The following is a 17,848-nucleotide window of genomic DNA, read 5'->3' on the forward strand; positions in this document are numbered from 1 at the left end:
ACAGCTTTAGAGAATTTGATGTTTCCCCATTCAAAGTGATAGGAGCTGCACTTGTATGCACGAGAGGCGTTTCAAAGATGGCCGCCGAGTGAAATGACTAAGGGACTTTGACATTCCAGGGCTCAACACTAAGGATTTTTTCTACTGGCCCAATTGGGCCAGTGGTTTAAATTTGTACTCGCCCTGCCAAACTTTTCACTTGCCCCGCAACAAAAAATTAATAAAGTAAAAGATAAGAAATTGGGCCTATAAAGTAAGCCTAGTTATTGTTTTCATTGTTTTTGATACATGTAACCTTAATAGAGTTATGGCACCAAAAGCTACTAGATTAACTCACTAACATTTTAAATATTGTTAGACAAGTAAACAAACATTAAATAGAAACAAAATCATCAAATTACAAATAGCACAAATAAATAAAACAGAACAACCATATAAGTGAAACAAACGGTGCTTTTCAAGTTTTCATGTAGGTTTAAACAGGAGATTTTCAAGTAAAGAAATTGTAATCTAATGTAGGCCTACTATAACTATTTAACTATAGATTAAACTTTATTAAAGTTAATCAATCAAGAGCAGTTACAGATGCATAAATTATGTTTTGAAATGCTGAAAATATAAAATAAGTAGCCTACTGTGATTTTCAATGATTTAAAAAATGAAAAGACACTTAAAACATAAAATTAAACCTGCCAGTAGGTGGCAGCGAATCACTATTAATGTTTGAGTTTTTGAGATTCAACAGATTCATTCAAGCTGCTGATTCATTAAGGAATTGTTGCTCAGAGACGCAAAACAATTCTATATATCGCACACCCTACAGCACTGGCCCGATCGGGCAAGTGACCATTGCGTCTACTGTCTGAGCGTCGTAAGGCTGGGTAAGTAGTGTACACAATCGCATGTTTGGTAATTTCAGTTCGTGTGCAGGTGAAACAACAAACAGCCACCCACAGATAGTCTATAAACAAAGCATCAGGCTGTTTGAGTTCACAAGAACAATGGTTAAAGTTACTCGTCAGGCTACAGAAGAATACCAAAATTCCTCCGTTAAATTAGGTCTAATACATCGAGAGACACGCAGACCTAACAACCCAGCCACAACACATAATTGTGAATAACATGCCTCACCTTAACACAGGCCTGGGGTCAGCTTCCTTTGCTGTTCAAGTTAACATGTACTAAACATGAGTGGATTTTGCACCACAGCACCCCCACACCTTGATGCTCATGACAAGAATAACATGTATAGTTACCTTTATTGAAGTGAATTAGGTTTAAATCGCCATCATGCATGAATGAATGATATTTTTGCAATTTTACACATAATAATACACGATGATCACATTACACAAAACTGAAATTGCACGTCAAAATAACACATTGTCAATATTTTTTGAGACCCCCCCCAAAATTTCACAAATCACGTTTTCAGGGGAGCCCATGTCTTATTAAGGGGAGCCGAGCTCCCCTATAGCTCCCCCGTAGTTCACACCCTGAATGCAATACATAAAATTAAACTAGAAAAACACTTTAGGTTATGTAAGTCAAATAACTGTATATATAGTACAATGATTGATTTTCAAAAAAAAAAGTAAAAATTTTATCAAGCTTATTTTTGCCTAGCAGTGTTTTGGTTTTAAAATCTTCAGTGTTGCTCACAGACACATGCCACTTCTCCTGTGAGCTCAAAAAGGTAATGCGAGTGTATGAAATTGATGACATCACCACAGCACATCACCACAACACACCACTTGTTAAACTGTTACAACTGACCCCATGTTACAACACTCCCCAGTCTCCCTACATCATTACTACTTTGTAGATATTCTATTTTTTTTATTATCCACATAAAATAAACATAGTGTACATAATTCACTTCCAGTCTAAAGCTAAATTTCACAAAGAGAACATATGTGAATTTTTGACCATTCTTCTGGAAGCGCATTTGTGAGGTCAGGCAGTGATGTTGGTGAGAAGGCCTGGCTCGCAGTCTCCGCTCTAATTCATCCCAGAGGTGTTCTATCGGGTTGAGGTCAGGACTCTGTGCAAGCCAGTCAAGTCTTCCTCACCAAACTTGCTCATCCATGTCTTAATGGACCTTGCTTTGGGCACTGGTGCGCAGTCATGTTGGAACAGGAAGGGGCCAAACTGTTCCCACAAAGTTTGGAGCATGAATTTGTCCAAAATGTCTTGGTATGCTGAAGCATTAAGAGTTCCTTTCACTGGAACTAAGGGGCCAAGCCAAACCCCTGAAAAACAACCCCACACCATAATCCCCCTCCACCAAACTTTACACCTGGCACAAGTACCGTTCTCCTGGAAACTGCCAAACCCAGACTCGTCCATCGGATTGCCAGACAGCGTGATTGGTCACTCCAGAGAACACGTCTCTACTGCTCTAGAGTCCAGTGGCGGCGTGCTTTACGCCACTGCATCCAATGCTTTGTATTGCACTTGGTGATGTAAGTCTTGGATGCAGCTGCTCTGCCATGGAAACCCATTCCATGAAGCTCTCTACGCACTGTTCTTGAGCTAATCTGAAGGCCACACGAAGTTTGGAGGTCTGTAGCTATTGACTCTGCAGAAAGTTGGCGACTTCTGCGCACTGTGCGCCTCAGCATGCGCTGACCCTGCTCTGTGATTTTACGTGGCCTACCACATCGTGGCTGAGTTGCTTTTGTTCCTAATGGCTTCCACTTTGTTATAATACCACTAACAGTTGATCGTGGAATATTTAGTAGTGAGGAAATTTCATGAATGGACTTATTGCACAGGTGGCAACCTATCATGATACCAGGCTTGAATTCACTGAGCTCCTGAGAGCGACCCATTCATTCACAAATGTTTGTAGAAGCAGTCTGCACGCCTAGGTGCTTGATTTTATACACCTGTGGCCATAGAAGTGATTGGAACACCTGAATTTAATGATTTGGCAATATAGTGTATTTCTTACAGTATGTACATGATGTCTGCTTAAAAAGCATGAAACATACAACTTTAATGAAACTCAGTGAGCTAAAGAAGCTACCAATATGTAATGAAGTGTAAAATTTTTCACAATAAAAAATATGATTAGATTTTAGTTAAAGCCTAGAGTAGAGTAGCCTATTATTACCCTATTTCTGTAATGATGCATCATTAATCAGAGTCGCAACGTCAGTTTTTGGGATGGACCAACGCATTTACTTACAGGTAAATGTCTAAAAATGTCCCATCTAAACAGCAACTTACAGTAGTGTCTCGAATATGCCTGTATGAACGTGCAACGGGAGTCAGTAATTTTTTAACCATTGCCCTCGTGTCTTCATCTTGCGCACAACATGGCATTTGAGTCTCGCGTAGAACACAAAACTGACAGGAGCAGCTCCAGTGGAGAACAGTGACTGGATCTAAAACCTCCAGATGACACACAGCTCATATCTCCGTCACTGTAAGTTGCCGAAACCACACATGAAAACCCACAGTACCCAGTAGACACGCTTTTGTGCAGCACAGAGTTGCTCTCTTGCACTGTACTATGACGTGACAGACAACTTGCTTTCCAGTCTGGCTGCGTTCACACAGTGCAGGTTTTCAGATGATGTGGTTGTCCTGAAAATTTATGGGTGTGAGTTCAATAATAGAATGGGTAAACTGTGTGTGCAGGGCTGTCCTGGTTGCGTTACGTGGGGAATGGGTGCTTTATTACTATGAAAATAAAGGCAGAAATGCAGTTCTTTAGCATGGATTTGCATTTTCCTGTCATTTAGGTACCAATACCACAATGGTGTTAGACATTTTACATTATTATAGTCCCAGAGTTACAGTGATACTAGTGAGTTTTAGTGAGCGTCTACACAATAATTAATTTTCTGTCCATAAAAATAGAAGCCATTTGAGCATCACTACTCAAGATTTTCTCCATCATCAAATCTTTCCACTGTGTGCCATACTGATGTTTACACGTTTTTTTAGATTTGACTGTCTTCAAACCGTTTCTGCATCTTCAGCTGCACAAGTATTGATTCTCCCATTGTTTCCACTGATAAAGTGCAATAATAAGTGTGTTCATTGTCTAATTTTTGCTTTTCCATCATCAAACAACTATACAAGCATATCTACAAAGGCGGCAGCCAATGAGAGTGAAGATTCTCTCAGACTTGTAGGGTGTGTTCACACTTGTCATGTTTTGTTCGATTAAAACGAACCCTGGTGTGATTGCTCTGTTAGTGCGGTTCATTTGAGCATATGTGAACGCTGCCATCCAAACCATGGACCGAGACTGCTGAAAAGTTGGGTCTCGGACTGCTTCCAAACAAACTCTGGTGCGGTTCGAATGATATATGAACACAACATGGACCAAAGACGTGTAAACGAACCAAAAACAGGAAGATAATACACTAAAAAGACAGAATCCTCTCGCATATCGTTTTTTTCTCATCATAGTCGTGAATTTGCCCATCACAGGCATCAGACGCGCATTGCCACGCAACAGATCATTCGTGTATGTGACGGAGGGATTCCCGCCGCAGTTTTGACACCTTTACACATTTTATAAGCTCTTCACGAATTCCCAGGTGGCCAAAATTTCACGAGTTCACACTTGCAAATAAGTCAGATAAATAAATAGTATGCATATTTGCGTGCTGTCCGAGGAGAGGGCTCCGAGCTCGGTATTTGGCCCGAACCCAGAGTACTCCCCCCGTATTCTGGTTAAGATAACCAGGCGAGTGTGAGATTTGGTTTAGGAAGATAACCAGGCGAGTGTGAGATTTGGTTTAGGAAGATAACCATGCGAGTGTGAGGAGATGGGGTGGTGGAGGGATGCTGAAAAACTGTCAAGAACATGGGTGAGTCGACTGTGTATTTATAATGGTCTCCACTTATGCTGATTGGGTAGACTTGTTGATTACTGATTGCTGACAGCTGGTTGGAATGACGTGATGATTGAAAGGATCATTTGAAAGTTCTCCTCCCGAATTTTGTTAATGAAACATCATACCACCATATGCAGGCTACACACACACAACAAGCACATTTATCTCAGCGCACAGCATTGTTTTTGGATGTTCGGTAAGTTCTGTCTCAAAATAGGCAATACATCATAAAATCTGACCAATCAGGTTGTGAACGTATCCCTATGCCTTTAGGTTCAGTATCTTTTGGTTCGGTGATAAAATTGCATCTGAACATTAATTGGACCAGGACTAAATGTTTTTTTGTTGTTTTTTTGGTCCGGACCAAATGAACCAAACGAACGGAAGTGAAGGCACCTTAGAGAAACACCGCAGGTCAAGTAATTTCAACATGGCAGAATACAGTGAGACCGTTGACTTACACCATATATAATTAAAACACTTTTTATAGAAAACTATCTATGTGTGGGAGTGTGTGCCATTTTAAAGGAGTAGATCAAACCAAAATGTCATTATTGTCTCAGCCGCATCTTGTTCCAAACCCCTATGATGTGCTTTTTTCTGTGGAACACATCCGAGGGGGCCCACAGCTGGAGGGCCCAAGCTACGGCCCTGCCAATGGCACTAATCTTTTAACCAAATGTCAGATGTCCTAAAATGATGGCATCATCACCACATGATTAGACCTTATTTGATTTGAGAACTGCAGGATGCAGCAGAAGGGCAAGATTTTCCCTGAACAAAGACTTACACAAGACCTGACACAAAGCTATTGTATGAATTATTTGTTGATTTTTTTTTTTTTTTGTCATTTTGGAGCTTGATACCCCAAGTCTCGTTCACTTTGATTGTACAGAAAACATTAGTCTGGGATATTCTTCAAAATACTCTCTTTACTGGCATATATGGTTCCATAATGAACCTTTGACACCCATGGAAACTTTCCATTACACAAAAAGGCTCCTTATAGTGGAAAAAGGATTTTTAGATTATTAAAATGTTCTTCACACTAAGCAAAATGTTTCTTCTATGGCATCACTGAGAAAACCCCCTTCTGGAACATTTATTTTTAAAGTCAGATGAGATGATATGAGGGTGAGAAAGACATTTTCCTTCCGTTTAAGGATTGGTTTACTTCAGTAAATTATTTTGAAAGCTGTGGTTGAAATTTGTTGTTTTTTTGCAAAACACCACTTCAGTTTGAACCTTTCATTTTGCAAGGAAACCACAGCTAGATATGTGGTTTTAAAATGTAATATCTGCTCTTTCATCTTGCAAATGGCCAATGCGCATTTCCTTGTTGCTCTTTCTCTTACAGATTGCTGATACTCAGCCCAGTGCCGATTGAAGGCCTCCTGTTTTCTTGGTTTACAGAAGACATCTTCTGCAAAAGTGATTCTCTGAATGTCCTGCACATGAAGAAGTAAATGATAGGATCCAAACAGACGTTAAGAGCAGACAGGAAGAGCGTAGTCTCTTTCAATTGGAAGAGAATGAAGCGGCTGTACTCACTAAAACCAGCCTCGGGCCTTTGGCTAAGCGTATAGGGTACGCGACAAACGTGGTAGGGCACAAAACAGAAGACAAACACAGCCAGCAAGCTAAAGATGCTTCGATTTGACCTTCGTCCTGCCTCGCTGCTGTCCTGTTTCACCCGTTTGCAAGAGCGGTACACGTGACAGGCGATGGAGGTGTAGCAAAACACCATCAGGATGAACGCCACCCAGAAGATTCCAACGTTGAAGTGGGCTGAAATTTCGTGCCAGCGCTGACCCAGTTCGCTTTTTAGGGCCATGCAGGAAAAATCCTTAGGCATGGGCTGGTTGGTTAATATGGTGTTGGGCAGCATGAAGAACATCATGACGCCCCAAGCTAGCAACGAGAAAGCCTTCGCTACTGAAACGCGCTGCAGAATGGAAGACACAGCAGAGGTGCTGCGGACGACTTTGAAGTAGCGCTCCAAGCTGATGAGACTCATAAAGGTTATTCCTGTGTACATGCAGAGGTAGAAAAGCACAGCTGTGTAGCGGCAAACTATCAGCTTCAACTGCAAGCCGCCGAAACCGAGATCACCCACCACACGCCACGGGTAGGTAAACAGCATCAGAATGTCTGCCACCACCATGTTTTTTAGGTAAACGACTAAAGCTGAGGAGCTGGGAACCCTGAAAAAGATCCAAGCGGCAAGTCCATTGAGAATGAAGGCACAAGCACAGATGATGGAGTAGAGCACAGGCAGAACCTGATGCGTGAACACACTGCTGACATTCGTGCCGTTTTTCTGTTCTGTCTGTGTATTGTTGATGTAGTCCATATCTAAAACTGAAAATGAAAGAACCTTTTTTAGTGTATGCTTTGAACTGTGCTACAATATTTCCTGGTATCATTAATGTCCAGAAATAAAAAGTGACTCATATGCCACTTTTAAAGTGTACTGCTGAATGTACTGACAAACATTTATGTAAACTACAATATAATTTAATGTCATTGCTGTTGTATATACAGTATTTAAAAATATTTGTAATTACACATTCGTTATGATAAAGTTGCAATTTAGTATATTTAAAATAAATTGATGAAAATGTAATATCGAATAACGCACTATAGTTAAAATTATAATCAAGTACTTTACATGTGTTTTACTGTGCTGGTAAACTTCTTGAAGGTAAAACAAAGGTTATTAAAACATACTTTTAAAAAAATGGCAGTGTTCACACGTTCAGTAAAATGATTCACTTTTTAAAAGTTTGCTAAGATACATAATCATTCAGTCTTATCAGATTATTTATTTTTTTTTTTTCTTATTTAAAGAGATAGATCATCCGAAAATGTAAAATCTGTCATCATTTACTCACCCTCAGGCTGTTCCAAACCTGTGGAACACAAAAAGAGATGCTGTGCAGAATGACACTATTAGTCACCATTTGCTTTCATTGTATGAGAAAAAGATGCATTGGAAGTGAATGGTGACTGAGGCTGTCAGTCACTAACATTCTAACATTCTCCTTTTGTGTTCCACAGAGAAAATGTCTTTTGGGTTTGGAACAACATAAAGGCACAGAAATAATGATATAATAGAATTTCTTTTTGCATCAAATAAACCACATATCACATAATTCTATGTTGCCTTTTTTTTTTTTTTTAGATTTTAATCAAAAGGACAGTTTGAATGACTTCATTCTGAATATGGTGCCATTTGTATTCAAACATTTCTAGAGTTTTAAAACACTCAAAATAACTTTGCCATATCCTCTTATTAAAAATAATTATTAAACTTTTACCATAATAAAATAAACTTACTTGAAGACTCGAGTCAGCTTGTATCATGACAGAGATTGAGAAGAAGCATGTTGGGGAGAAGAGCCTCACATGATAACTCAGAGGAAGGGGGCGTTGACTTTGAGACAGGAACTAAAAGAACTGCTCAGTTTGTCTCGTGGGTGGACACTTACTCAGCACTGCAGGAGCTTCCTTCAGTGTCTCTATACAAATAGATTCCTTCTCCCACTTCTTCAACATAAACCAATGTGACAATGTGTCTGATCATTGCTCATTAGAGTCTATGGAGTTACCAGATGTTTCTAAATTCAAAAGAGCTTTATTTTCGGCACATATACAAGTATACAGTGAATGAAATAGCATTTTTCTGAGACTCAATGAACAGTGAAAGACAACATAAGGTGCAACAAAATATGACAATATAAATAAGACAATATTTAAAAAAGAATAATATAGAGAACATAGGACATGCAAACCAGATATGTTGCTTTGTAAACATAATGTACACCATACCATTCAAAGGTTTGCGGTCAGTAAAGAATTGAATACTTTTGATCAGCAAAGGTGCATTAAATTGACAGTGAAGACTTTTACATTGTTACAAAAAAAATTATATTTCAAATAAATTCATTTCACAACATTATCGAAAATGTAGAATATAGTGCAATTTTTTTTTTTTTTTTTTTTTTTTTGTCTTTTCTGGAGCTTGGCTGTGCGAATGTATGGAAAAAATCAACTTAGACATTGTGCAAAAATATTTGCTTTTTTCCAGAGACAAAAGAAAATCATATTTTGGAAAAACATGAGAATCAGGGAAATATAACAAAATTTCCATTTTTATGTGAATTATTAACATACCTCCTCAATATTAAATAAAATCAGGTATGTCCTTTGTATATTTTATTTTCAACTTAAAAGCGCCATGTAAGGATTCAAGTTTAAACTGAATAACTTCAAATCAATACAAATCCTATAAAATACATTACACAATAAAAAGTAATACAACACAAAAACATTTACAAAATGACATTTACTGAACATTTACAGTTGTCAGAAAGAGCTTTTCTGATTTATTATTATTAGCTCTCCATATGAGGATTCAGTGGGAGTTCAAAGGGGACTTAAATATGGATGTTGTGTTTGTCAAGCACAGTTTAAGCTGGTTTCCTCTCTCACCCCATGCTGAGCGCCGTGGAATATGAGACTGTAATAAAACTGCATCATTTATTATTATTATTGTAATAATTTGTTTTAATTTGTTCTTAATGACCCTACAAGCTTGATTAAACCATCAATATATAAGGGGGAAAATTATATTATATATAACCCTAATGCAATATGCTTACAAAATCAATATGCTTACAAAATCTTTTAATAATGTTTGAATAAAGCATGGAGATGCCCATTTTCCTAAGGCGGACATCATGTTATATTTGTATATTTAATATATTTAAATAAAGTAAAATGAAGTCTTAAAATGAAAAGAAATATTTCTGCACTACTGCTATGTCACTATAAGTAAACTGATATAGATAAACTCCTTTGTACAGACAGTCAGATGTTCTTGCTTCCATTAAAGCTCAAGATGCAAAAAAATTCTCAAATGATGCAGGAGAACATGATCATCAGGTTTTACACAAACTTGTGGAGTTCATGCAGCTCAAGTGCTGCTGTCATTAAAGCAATCAAATCAAATAGTGATTTCAAATGAACCTGTTTCCAGCCAACATTTATTGGCGGGGCCAATGTAGGCAGAAAATGGGCGTGAGGTATGGGCCCTACATGGGTTTGTCTATGGGTCCCATGTCAGCCCTATCTGAATTAGTCCCAGTATGGGCCTTAAATGGGTTTATCCATCGGTTTCACGTCAGCCCATACTGTGCCTAATTCAGATTGGTCTAATTCAGATAGGGCCAACATAGAACCCGTGGACAAACCCATTTGGGGGACATACTGGGTCTAATTCAGATAGGGCTGACATGGGACCCATGCACAATCCCATGTAGGGCTCATATGTCACACCCATATCTTGCCTACATTTTTGCAGTTCCGTTTCGTGCCGAAATCACACATTTCACCGTTAACTCAACTTACTAGTTACTTTGTCGAAATCTTTGAAGGTTAAGCTGTGCCCTGAAGGTCTTGCAAAAGACAAAGTAAATAAGTGGATCCAAGGAGGCATTTAGTACCGCAAGCAGGACGGTCAGCTCCTTTATGATGTAGAACGCCTGAGCTGCTGTACAGTCATGCAGCTGGGGACTGATGAACATGTACGGCAGTCTCACCATATGATAGGGCACAAAACACACGATGAAAACCACCACCAGTACTCGCATGTTACGTTTTGACTTGCTGAGCTTAGAGTTCCCAGGCTGCTCCGGCATAGTGCGCTGAGCTTTTCGAAGCCTCTGTACAGTCCCCCAATAAAACAGAATCAGTGATATCAACACAGACAAAAACATTAAAAAGGAAGTGATCTGCATGACCAAGTAGACCTGTTTGAGCACGCTGTTATGAAAGTTTTCACAGTTGAAACCACTGTGGAGAGTTTTCCTTATCAGTACTGACAAAAACAGCGATGTAGACAAAAACAAAGCACGACTGGACAGCCCAGGTCACTGCGCAGATGTAGTTGGTCGAGCGGACTGTTTGCAACACGTGAGTCTCCAGTGGCCGTACAACCATCATGTACCTGAAACAAAGAATTCAAAGAATACAGAGAAGGCTTTCAAAATACAGCAATAGGGTTTTTGACAATTGCGATGACTAGCAAGTCCACAAGACAAAAAAGAGAGTTGGGTGGGTGTGACGTGGGTTTCCCCCTCGGCCCAAATCGTGTTCTGGGGGGGTGAGGGTGTTCGGTTGTTCTCCCGCAGTAGAAATCACGTTCCGGGGCGGGGAGAAATGGGAACGCGGGGGGCACCGCAATGCGACCGCAAAGGGCACTGTCACTTTCGCGATCAAAGGGGCAGGAGCTCAAGCACAAACCCGACCCCTTGCACGCCACTGGATCTGAGAATCATACAGTCACTGCTGGAAAGGGTTCAAATCGGGTGTGCCTCATGCGTCCTGAAAAGGGAAGCTGTGGCTGTTTGATTGCCCCTGGTGGCTGGAGGCAGTACAGGTCATAAACCTCGCCCTCTCCATTCAAACGAACGGGAATGAGTCAAAAAATAAAAATAAATTACGCTTCAAATAAAAATTTCCAAAAGATGGTTTTGGTAATTTAAGGGGTAGTTGTTATCACGCTGATATATTTTCAATTGTTCGTTTTTGTGATAAGTTTGATTTTAGCTAGCAATTTGATGCTATAAAAACGGGGCGTGTCGTCATGATTCGCAGTTGATTGACAGCTTGTCTGAGGACTGTCGGAGCTTCGAGGGGAGATTGAAGATGTATAACTAACTATTAATTTTCGATTTCTTTGTTATTTAACACCAACAAAATGAGCTGTTCAGCAGTAAACTGTCCTAACCGACCTACAGGATCTGACTGATCACTGAACTTTCTTCGGTAACATTAAATGTGGACTTCATAAGCTAAATAATAAATGTTATTAGCTAAGATAACACGCCTAACGTTAGCCATGAAGGGGAAAAAGCAGGTGATCGTTATCTGGCAGTTACTAATTATCTTTATGGGTATAAAATAATAATTAGCAGGACAAAACTAATGATAGCCTACTCTAATTACAGCAATCGATCTCCTGTAACGTTGGTTCAACGTGATTTAAAATGGCAGGACCGTTTCGGCGGAAGTTCGATACCGCGCCTCCGGGCTCCACTGACGATTCCTTCTGCGCATGCCCAGGCTCCAAACTGACGTTTTTGCGTAACATGTCAACACCCATCGTCGAATGTTTTATGTTCAGTTCATTACAATGGAAGGAATCGGCGTCGCATCGTCAATCTTTTTTACAGTCTATGGTTCAAATGTGCAAAATATGATGGAAATCTAAAGGATTTTCGGGACCTGGAGGATTTTTCTGAAGAAAGTTGGGCACAAACAAGGGACTCATGAACAACCATCACAAAACAAAAACAAAAAAACGGTTGTAGATCATCAAGGTAACCAAACACAGTATTAAGAACCAAGGGTTCACAAACTTTTGAGCGGGTCGTTTTTATAAATTCAGCTATTGTTTTTTGGCTTGTGGACCATATGTAAACATTTTTTATGTAAAATATCTTACTCAGGACAGTACTAAATAAAAAATAACATGCATATTGTAATGTCCCTCTTATTTTGTTATAATTATTCACATTTTCACTGATTCTGCAAGGGGTTCACAAACTTTCAAGCAGCACTGTATATTATTATATTAAGGCCCGGTTTCACAGACAGGGCTTAGACTAAGCCAGGATTTTATTTAAGCCTTAGTTCAATTAGTGTATTTAAGTATCTTTTATAAATGTACCCTAGGGAAAAAACAAAAACAAAACAAACATTACTGGTGTGCACTTGAGACAAAACAATGGCTCTGCCTCTGACATATTTTAAGATATGTCAGAGCAAGTTATTTTCAGTTAAAACAGCTCAAACATGCATGCATTTTAATCTAGGACTAGCTTAAGCCTTGTCTGTGAAACCGGGGGGAAAATATATTAAAATACATTTTAAATTAGTTTTTCATTATCATTATACAAATACATTTAATTATGTACATACAATTACATTATCATTACACAATTTCAATGTGATATATAGTGATATAATAATAGTTATAAAATAAATTATAATAATCATTATTATTAACTATTATTTATAACTATTAATATATTTAATTATTAATAATATATAAATTATACTTTTTATAATTATAAAAAACTCAATTTTTAATTCATTGTAATTAAAATATGCTTTTACTATTTATTTATTTATTACAAGTAGATGGATGGATGGACGGACGAACATCCATACCTGTTTGCAGCAATGTAGCCCATGAAGAGAATACTGCAGTACATGTTGAGGTAGGAAGCTGGAGCACCAAACTTACAGTAGATATGCAGAATTTCCACTGAACGGCTTGCATATTTGGCAATGCGTAATATCAAACACAGGCTGACAAACAAGTCAGCTATAACCAGATTCTTGAGATAGATTGTGATGCTGGACTGACTTGTAGCTTTACAAAAATACACATATATTGCTAGGCTGTTTAGTGCCAGACTTGCCAGAAAAATCAGTGAGTATACAGATATAAAGAATGTACGAGCTGGCATTTCAGACAAGCCACAAAGTTCTTGAGTGGAATTGGTTGTGTTCTGGTCCATGATTGAGCTGGATGGTGACTGAGATATGAGACAAATCGTTATCTGCTGGAAGAAAGGTTGAATATTATTATACAAAATGGGGGCATTTTCCACAATACCAAAACGCTTTACGATAACGTTTCATTTGTTAACATTATTTAACATTAATCTATGTAACAGTATTCTATTTTAGTTAACATAAACTAACAATAAATAATAGTCCTATATCATTTATTAATCTTAAGGTTAATTTCAGCATTTACTAATATATACAAATTGCCAAAAGTATTGGGACATCCCTCCAAATCAATTAATTCAGGTGTTCCAATCACTTCCATGGCCTCAGGTGTATAAAATCAAGCACCTAGGCGTGCAGACTGCTTCTACAAACATTTGTGAATGAATGGGTCGCTCTCAGGAGCTCAGTGAATTCAAGCATGGTATCATGATAGGTTGCCACCTGTGCAATAAGTCCATTCATGAAATTTCCTCACTACTAAATATTCCACGGTCAACTGTTAGTGGTACCATAACAAAGTGGAAGCAATTGGGAACAACAGCAACTCAGCCACGAAGTGGTAGGCCACGTAAAATCACAGAGCGAGTTCAGCGCATGCTGAGGTACACAGTGCACATAAGTCACCAACTTTCTGCAGAGTCACTAGCTACAGACCTCCAAACTTCCTGTGGCTTTCAGATTAGCTCAGATTAGCTCCTGTGGCCTTCAGATTAGCGTAGAGAGCTTCATGGAATGGGTTTCCATGGCCCAGCAGCTGCATCCAAGCCTTACATCACCAAGTGCAATGCAAAGATACAGTGGCGTAAAGCACGCCGCCACTGGACTCTAGAGCAGTGGAGACGTGTTCTCTGGAGTGACGAATCACGCTTCTCTGTCTGGCAATCTGATGGACGAGTCTGGGTTTGGCGGTTGCCAGGAGAACGGTATTTGCTTCATTGTGCCAGGTGTAAAGTTTGGTGGAGGGGGATTATGGTGTGGGGTTGTTTTTCAGGGATTGGGTTTGGACCCTTAGTTCCACTGAAAGGAACTCTTAATGCTTCAACCTACCAAGACATTTTGGCCAATTTCATGCTCCCAACTTTGTGGGAACAGTTTGGGGATGGCCCTTTCCTGTTCCAACATGACTGTGCACCAGTGGATGAGCGAGTTTGGTGTGGAGGAACTTGACTGGCCTGCACAGAGTCCTGACCTCAACCCGATAGAACACCTTTGGGATGAATTAGAGCGGAGACTGTGAGCCAGGCCTTCTCGCCAACATCACTGCCTGACCTCACTAATGCGCTTCCAGAAGAATGGTCAAAAATTCCCATAAACACACTCCTAAACCTTGTGGAAAGCCTCCCCAGAAGAGTTGAGGCTGTCATAGCTGCAAAGGGTGGGCCAACTCCATATTAAACCCTACGGATTAAGAATGGGATGTCATAAAAGTTCATGTGCGTGTAAAGGCAGGCGTCCCAAAACGTTTGGCAACATAGTGTATTTTTAAAAATCCAAAGTTTTATTTGTTTACATTTTCTAATGCACTGTGAACTAACATAAACAATGAACAATTAGATTTTTACTAACATTAACAAAGACTGATAAATGCTTTTAAAAATATAGGTAACACACTGTCCATTTCAGACATTCTACTAACTATAAGTAACTACATGTCAACTACCAGTCATTAGAGTATCAGTAGACTGTCTGCTTAATATCTGCTAACACTTTATTTTGATGCTCCACCAACAGACATTACTTTACGACTACTTGTCAACTTATTCTTCTAACCCGAACCCTAACACCTAACCCTAATCTAACAGTCTATTAATATTTTAATGACTACTAGTTGACATGTAGTTGCAAAGTTACTTATAGTAGAATGTCTAAAGTGGACCATCGAAATATGATTTAACAGCAATTAACAGTAGCATTCAAGTAAGAAGTTTATTCTTATTAAAGCTTCGAAGATATTCGAAGATTTCTGTCCCTGCTTTTTACGTTCACAGACATAACTGACTGTGATTGTGAACTTTGTGTGTTTTTGACATAACCTTGTGTGTATTTAACAGTTTAAGCACAATAAGATGAGAAAGACAACTTAGTTCAATGCTCACGGGATGCGGCATCTGACATTCATCTTTCTGTGCATATGTTTTAGATGTGTGTGCTCAGAAAACCATATATCAGAAGAGTAGACTGATATGATTTTAAACGAATGCACATAATTAACTTTCATGATGACTAAGCATGTCACGTAAGCGAGACTGCGATAGAGATGATAATCAAAATCAAACATATATTTTGTTAGTTTTTGGAGTTTTTGTTGGTTTTTGAGTATCTGAGGCATGAGCTGTAGGCTCTGCCCTTCTTAATAGTTCAGTGCTCTGGTGGGAAGCAGCAGCTCATTTGCATTTATAGATACATGCACAAAAATTATTTAAAGCTGTTTCACACGCTTATTCTAGGGGGAAGCCTGAGACTTAAATTACATCTTGTGAAAAAGGAGCATGATAGTTCCCCCTTTAAAAGCCAGTGCAAAAAAAGATAGTTGATATTTTTTTACAGTGCTGTTCAGATATAGTTAAATTGAATATTTCATCCAAAATGGAAATATCAACATTATTTACTCACTCATGTGTCATATGGCTTTCATTTGTGGGTGAACTAGTTCTTTAAATTTACTTAAAAGAGAAACAACTTATACAATTAATTTCTTTATCTATTTTACTCATGCTTTGACAGGTTAAAAAAAAAAAAAAAAAAAATGAAAATTATTGTGTTTCAGCTTCCTGTCCTCAATCCTTAACCACAATATGGTCACAGCACACAGACACAAACTATTTCACACCTCAGTGACTCATGAGTATCGTTTATACTTACTTTTTGTATTTATTTATTTATATTTTTCTTTGGTCACTTTACTAGATGATCACTATATATGTTATAATAATAATAATAATAATATGTTTTATTTATATAGTGCCTTTCAAGGACCCAAGAACGTTTGTTACATGTGGTGCCACAACCTGAGACCAAAAAAGTGTGTCTTGTTCTTCCTCTAACGCTTTGCTATGTTAAGAACAATGAAACCACATTCCTTCCAGACGAGTACGCAAATGATATACTTGTGTTTCACATCTACTCGTTAGCCAAATACAATGGTAACACTAGAGTAAGTTCTCATTGTACATGAACATGACCTAACAATGAGCAATATATTAAAAATGTTCATGTTAGTTCACAGTGCATTAACTAACGTTAACACAACTTTTGATCATAATAATGTATTTGTAAATGCTGAGAACAACACTAAGATGAACAAATGATGTAGAAGTGTTTTCATTGTTAGTTAATTAACTCATGTAGTTAACTAATGATAACAAATGAACCGTATTGTAAAGTGTTACCAATACACTGATATACTAAATAATGTTATAAATTATTGTTATATATATATTTCACATACATAATATAGTAAATTACAATAATAAATAAACATGTTTGAAAACATTCTAATTTTCACCTATACAGAAGTTGACTTTTGAAAATCTGTCATATTGATTAAACTGAATTTGAGCTGAATTAATTTACATTTTACACTCATTTCATTATTTTTTTCTTCTTTTTGACTACTTTTACAGTTTCACATGATTTTAAACAAAGCATGACTTACCCGTAGCTCTCTCTACAGATGAACACTGTCTGTCACTTCCTTAAAAACAGGAAATTCATTTTGAGTTCCTCAGTTATTTTAGATGAGGCAGTAAAATATTTGTATTTATTTATTTTTTTTATTTTTTTTGGTTATTGGGAATTTGGTCAATTTAAGAGAAGTTATTTGAGGTTGGTTCGTGACAATGATTATTATTTCACAACTCTCTTTTGCTTCCTGTTTGCTAAGTCTGAGATTGATGTGAAATATAAAAGACATTCTCAGTTCAGTTCTGAATGACAGACGACGTCTTAATCAACATGTTTTGCTCATACAAAAAGTTAATTGTCTGTATTACTCCTGATCATATTGCTTTCATCTAAATAAAGCCAAATGACCTCTCAGCTCATGTCTGCTGTCCACCTCCTCATCGAGTCTTTGCATGTTTTCTCAGGACTGCGATGACCCCCGGCTCTGCTGCTTTCTTACCCTCTTAGCCCCTTGGAATCAAGACAGCGTTTGTCTTTCTCAACTGTCCTCTTTACTGGGAAAATTAGCTCTCTCTCTCCCCCCCCCCCCCCTGTATTTCTCTGTGGATGTCAGGAAATCCACACAGAACAAACAAGACATAAATAGTATTCAACAGAAACGATGAGATTTCATGCACCATTTACTGAGCATGACACATGTAGGTGTGACTGAATTTTATCCAGACACTTCATCGAGAAGCAACGGAGACAGCACACAAAGAAAATACAAAGAAAAT

The 17,848-nt window shown here is 38.2% G+C and overlaps 2 protein-coding genes across 2 annotated transcripts; both read right to left on the minus strand.

Moving 5' to 3' along the window:
• Nucleotides 1-6,075: 6,075 nt before the first annotated feature.
• LOC125249591 (P2Y purinoceptor 14-like) lies at nucleotides 6,076-8,286 on the minus strand. Its single transcript, XM_048161911.1, has 3 exons — nucleotides 8,199-8,286; nucleotides 7,754-7,793; nucleotides 6,076-7,220 (listed from the first exon to the last, which is right to left on the minus strand). The coding sequence occupies exons 1-3, from the start codon at nucleotides 8,223-8,225 to the stop codon at nucleotides 6,211-6,213; spliced, it is 1,077 nt and encodes a 358-aa protein (XP_048017868.1). The 5' UTR covers nucleotides 8,226-8,286; the 3' UTR covers nucleotides 6,076-6,210.
• Nucleotides 8,287-8,482: 196 nt separating this feature from the next.
• Nucleotides 8,483-17,619, minus strand: LOC125249681 (G-protein coupled receptor 87-like). Its single transcript, XM_048162022.1, is given in 4 exon segments — nucleotides 8,483-10,733; nucleotides 10,735-10,869; nucleotides 13,098-13,495; nucleotides 17,104-17,619. Coding segments are annotated over 3 exon segments (951 nt in total). The 5' UTR covers nucleotides 13,451-13,495; nucleotides 17,104-17,619; the 3' UTR covers nucleotides 8,483-10,270.
• Nucleotides 17,620-17,848: the final 229 nt, after the last annotated feature.

This window comes from Megalobrama amblycephala, linkage group LG16 (genome assembly GCF_018812025.1).
Source record: "Megalobrama amblycephala isolate DHTTF-2021 linkage group LG16, ASM1881202v1, whole genome shotgun sequence".
NCBI classification, from domain to species: domain Eukaryota; kingdom Metazoa; phylum Chordata; class Actinopteri; order Cypriniformes; family Xenocyprididae; genus Megalobrama; species Megalobrama amblycephala.